The sequence below is a fragment of the Cricetulus griseus genome, chromosome 7 (assembly GCF_003668045.3).
Source record: "Cricetulus griseus strain 17A/GY chromosome 7, alternate assembly CriGri-PICRH-1.0, whole genome shotgun sequence".
Lineage (NCBI taxonomy): Eukaryota > Metazoa > Chordata > Mammalia > Rodentia > Cricetidae > Cricetulus > Cricetulus griseus.
In genome coordinates, this window is record NC_048600.1 from 65343708 (window position 1) to 65349434 (window position 5727).

The 5727-nt window shown below is 39.9% G+C and overlaps 1 protein-coding gene across 1 annotated transcript; it reads right to left on the reverse strand.

Moving 5' to 3' along the window:
• Nucleotides 1-4233: 4233 nt before the first annotated feature.
• Zfp2 (ZFP2 zinc finger protein) lies at nucleotides 4234-5469 on the reverse strand. Its single transcript, XM_027427625.2, is given in 1 exon segment — nucleotides 4234-5469. A coding segment is annotated over 1 exon segment (1236 nt).
• Between the last annotated feature and the right edge of the window lie 258 nt (nucleotides 5470-5727).

Consider the following 5727-nt stretch of genomic DNA (forward strand, 5'->3'; position numbering starts at 1 on the left):
ATTACCCGTGTCCAGCCCCCAAGTGGGCGTGGCCAGCATTACCTTAAACAGGATCTCCCCCTACACCTTCCCCTTCTCACTCATCCTCTGTCTCCTGTGTTTATCTCTTATTCCCTGCCTTGTCCCTCTGGAACAAATCTTTGTGCTGACAGCTTTGTCTTGGGCGTCCTGAGTCAATATGTTTCATTTCAACTTCCTCTAAGACATTTGCTTTGAGAGCCTAATGGTTCTCCTCGATGATTGTGGGTTCTGGATGGCTTTTAGCACTAATTGTGTTAGGTGTTTTCCTAAGCACTTTATTATCTAACACAAAAGCACTTAGGTTTGCATCACTAACAAATGAGGAACAGGCTCTAAGGTATGAAATGCCTTGAGCAAGGCCCCAGCAAGTGAAGTAGATAGAACCAGGAATGTCACACCTGCTGATGAAGAAAGGTGCAAAGACAACCACAATGGCTGCTCAGGCTAGCTTGGAAGAGACATGTCTAACAAAACTTCTTCTTTTTTGAGATATTTTTACTCAGAAACAATCTTATTTTGCATATCAATCCCAGTTCCCTCTCATTCCATTTTCCCATACACCCCACTGACCTCCCCACAACCTCCCATTAGCAAATAAAATGTAAAACATATGTAACAGGGTAAATAATACCTCTGAAGAGTTTTTTTTCCTGTCTTCATTATTTATTGATTTTAATTTTTTAAAATTTAAATTAGAAACAAGCTTCTAACAAAACTTCTAGTAAAAATAGTGAAAACTTCCATTTATCTGATTTATTTCTGCTGGGGCTAGTGAAAGGCATTAGGGAGTCTATAGCTTACTGTGTGTGTGTGTGTGTGTGTGTGTGTGTGTGTGTGTGTGTGTGTACTTGTAACCTCTAAACAGGGCTGGAATGTAGCTGAGTTGGTAGAGTGCTTGCATGAAGACATGCATTTGATACCCAGTGGTGTGTAAACTGGGTGTTGTGGCAATACACCTGTAATTCACTCAGGAAGTAGAGGCAGGAGGATCAAGAGTTAAAGGTCTTCCTTGGCAACACATTGAATTCAAGGCCAGTCTGGATGAGACTGTCTCAACAATTAAAAGAACCTCAAACCAAGTGTATTAACACTTTTGACATAAAATCCATGAACCTTCTGACTACCTCTGTTTCTTTCAGGAACATTTTTCATTAGGATTCAGTATCAGAATGAAAGGGATTGAGAGAAACCAAAACCAAAACTGTTTCTGTCTGCTCCCACTATGAATTTTGGATATGCAAATGAATGTTTATATAGGACCAATCTGTTTTCTTCAAGTGAGTGGCCACTTCTTCATAGTTCTTGGAATTGGTTTGCAGAGCCCACTAACAAGACCTTTGTAGTAGAATGCAACATCTTCCTTTAGCTTCATTTCCTGTCACTTTGACTGCTACATCCTCAAACCACCAACCTCTCAATTTCCTAGATGCTGAGCCATCTTTACATTATTTCTGTTGCTTTGCATCAGCTGGCTCACTCCCTTGGGCACCCTGAGCTAGGAGCTACTTAGCAGCAGGAACCGCCAGTCCTTCATCCTGGAACTCTTGAAGCTGATCTATATGTACCATGAGTAGGAAGTGTGGCACTCATGTCATTATTCCAGCCTGCAGCCTGGGGAAAGTACTCAAGCAAGCCTGTGGTTTGTGGGGACAACTGAGCCACACCAATTATGTGTAAGTGTAGGCAAGTGACCTACTTCAACTATGTCCTAAGGATTTATCAACTGTCAGTGTCCTCTCCTTTCTTCAAGAGCCAGATGAAGGCCCCTTAACAGCCAGATGCTGGGGGCTGTAAGGGGAACTGAGACCGTCACTGTCCCAAAAAACTGGTGCAATTTATTCGTTTATAACTATGATATCCAGTTCACCCTAACAGGAAATTCAAGTCTCTATTCTATTCTTTCTTGTTCAAATAGACACATTGAACCAATTACCATCTTTCTCTGGTTTTGTCTTATTATGGTTTTGATTCTTTATTCTCTCATCACACTGACACATTCTTAGCCTCTGGAGAATTAAAAGAAATGTTAATATTAATTTTGGTTTCCTGATTATATCTTCCAGCAGGCAAAAGGTCCTTTTGCATACAAACACTGAAGGCAGGAAAAGTTAAACACACAGCTTCTCTCTCCAAAGGGAGAAGATAATTGACCATTCTTCTGGAATGCTGGGGGGAGATGTAGTTTACCACCCAGTAATCCTTTGCAACCTGCTGAGCAAGGTTCCACCCATATTCCAGAATATGATGTTTATCTCAGACTTCCCCTACCCCCCAAAACTTGAGCATTGTTTCTAGGCCATAACACTCACAAATGGTGTCATTTATACTTTACAATAGCCTAAGTGACTTCTATGCTATCGTAGGGCCAGATCAAGTTGTGACTCCCACAAGCATTGTTTACCATAGTCATTCTCCATAAATCCTTGAGCATTGTTTCTAAGTCAACAAGACCCATCTTTATGAAAGAAACCCTATGTACTTTGTTAAGAGCTTCCTATGTAAACGTGTCTTGAACTGTGTTGTACTCACAGGACGGAGTTATCAGAAAATCCCTTTTTCCAAAATCATGCTGGGCTTAAATATGGCTAAAATAAATGAACAGGTGTCAGACTATGGAGGTTTTGGTCCAGCATTGGTGTTGAAGTAGGGATGAATGGAGTTCCATTCTTGTCTCTTCACGGACTGTTTCTCTGCCACCCAGATAGCCTGAAGTCAATATGTTTAATAAATCAACTACTCTCATGATCTATAAACTATTCCTGTGGTGTTTCTGAGTATGTTTTGAGTTGCAAAGGTTTTGTTAATTTGCTGAATTGCTATGTCTATTAGCATCTTGGTTAGTGTTTCTATCGCTGTGATGAAACACTGACCAAACAAGTTGGAGAGGGAAGAGTTTATTTGGCTTACACCATATCACTGTTCATTATTGAAGAAAGTCAGTGCAGGAACTTAAGGAATCTGGAGGCAGAAGGTGATGCAGAGGCCATGGAGGAGTGCTGTTGCTGGTTTGCCTAGCCTGCTTTCTTATAGAAATCAGGACCATCAGCCCAGGGATGGCACCACCCACAATGGCTAACAAAGGCAATATCCCAACAGGCACTAATTACATATAAGCTTGCCTACTGCCCAATTTTATGGAGGCATTAATTGAGGTTCCCTCCTCTTAGATGACTTAAGCTTGTGTTAAGTTGACATAAAACTATCCAGCACAATTAGTATTCAAGCAATGTCTTTAAATTTCCATAGCAATCAAGTAAGACACAAAGGCTAAGTATTTAAAGATTATATTTAAGTACAATGTCACATATAACCAGTTTATTTAACAACAGTTTAATGACTATTAGTTGAGAATTCAAAACAGCATGCTATGGCATTAAAATATGCACAATTTATCCACCACCCAGTAGCAATTAGCTTACATTTAGGAGATAAAGTAACTCAGGGAAAAGGAACAACCTGAAGGACAATAAGAGTTAGAGGTAGAGGATTTTAACCTAAAACATTCAAGAAAACCACAATATGAAATAAAAGTATCTCCACAGCACAGACAACAGCAGAAGACCAAAAAAATTCCCTGCATCTTGTTTTCTACATTTCATCTAAAACAGATTCCACAGGTCTTCTAAATCCCAAATCTCTCATTTACCACATGACACTGTGACCTGGTGAAAGTGGGTGACTTGTTTAAGTTAATGTAGGCTTAGAGCTACATACCAGATTTTTGGGCTGTCTAGTTAAGCACAATCACATTTTCCATGCATTGTGAAAACTCTGTAATACCCAAATCAGAATTACCAGCATGACACAATAGAGCTTATCTTCACCCTAAGTCAACATTTATGTATTAGCTACTTAAACCTGATATAAAATTTTACCATCTGATATGACAGACTTTGAAGATCCCACATGGAAGGCCTCCCCCTCCCTGGGGAGCAGAAAGAGAATGGGATAGGGGGTTAGTGGGAGGCAGGGTGGAGGGGAGGGAGAGGGAACCAGGATTGACATGTAAAACAAGCTTGTTTCTAATTTAAATTTAAAAAAATAGAAAAAAAATTACCATCTGAACCAAAGTGCTCTCCACTTTCTTATGGCTACTTTGCTATGGTTTTATTATCTGGTATGATACTGTACTTCAACTAAAAGGTTCCCACACTAGTTATGGCTATTAAATATCTACATTAGTATGACATCTGATTATTATTAACTAATTAATCAAGATGAAGGTGCCAGTGAAAAGTTCTCTCATGTATGAGTCCTCTGATGTCTTGTAAGGTTTGTACTCCTACTGAAGGCTTTTCCACATTCATTACACTGGTAGGGTTTCTCTCCTGTATGTATTCTCTGGTGCACTATAAGGGATGAATTCTTAATGAAAGCTTTTCCACACTGGTCACATTCATAGGGTTTTTCACCAGTATGAATTCTTTGATGCTCAATAAGGTAGGCGCTTTGGCTGAAGGCCTTTCCACATTCAGTGCATTCATAAGGTTTCTCTCCAGTGTGTATAACCTGATGTACAGTTAGAGATGATCTCCCAGTGAAATGCTTTCCACATACCATACACTCATAAGGTTTCTCACCAGTGTGAATTCTCCGATGCTGAGTAAGAGAAGAATTCTTACTAAAAGCTTTTCCACACTGGTTACATTCAAAAGGCTTCACTCCAGAGTGAAGTCTCTGATGTTCTATAAGATATGTGCTTTGACTAAATGATTTACTACATTTGTTACATTTGTAGGGTTTTTCTCCAGTGTGATTTCGCTGATGCAGAGTGAGAGTTGAGCTTTTACTGAAGGCTTTTCCACATTCACTGCACTCATAGGGTTTTTCTCCGGTATGACTTCTCTGATGAACGATAAGATGCATGCTTTGACTGAAGGCTTTTCCACATTCATTACATTCATAGGGTTTTTCTCCGGTATGAGTTCTCTGATGAACTGTAAGATTCATGCTTTGTGTAAAAGCTTTCCCACAATCGTTACATTTGTAGGGCTTTTCTCCAGTATGAATCCTTTCGTGCTGAATAAGGGATGAATTCTTACGAAAAGCTTTTCCACACTCTTTGCACTGATAAGGTTTCTCTCCAGTATGAGTTCTCTGATGGACAGTAAGGTTCATACTCTGACTGAAGGCTTTCCCACACTCATTGCATTTGTAGGGTTTTTCTCCTGTATGAGTCCTTTGATGTACAGTGAGGGAGGAACGTTCAATGAAGTGCTTGTCACACACATTGCATTTATAAGGTTTCTCCCCAGTGTGAATTCTCTGGTGCTTAAGTAGAGATGAACTCTGGCTGAAGGTTTTCCTGCACTCGTCACATTCATAAATTTTCTTTCCTACAAACATTCTTGAAGTTTTCATTAACTCGGAATTTTGTTTAGAATCTTTTCCATTTGAATTCCAATTATAGGGTCTTTTTGTCAAAGGAATGCTTTGCGTATTAAGCATTGAACCTTCAATGGAACATTTTTCAGTTTTATTACCTCCACATACCCTCTTCTCATTAAAGGTTTCCTTTTGGGCCACTGCCACTTGGCCCAGATATCTTTCCTCTTGCCCCTCTAACCAACAAGAGGGGTCCCAGACAGCCCCTAAAGCTGAATGCCAGAGATCTTCCCTTTCCATTATGACCCCATGGGGCAAATTTTCAATAATGTTGGACTTTGGAGTTAACTCTTTGGTTTCAAGTCTTGCCTCCCAGCCTGA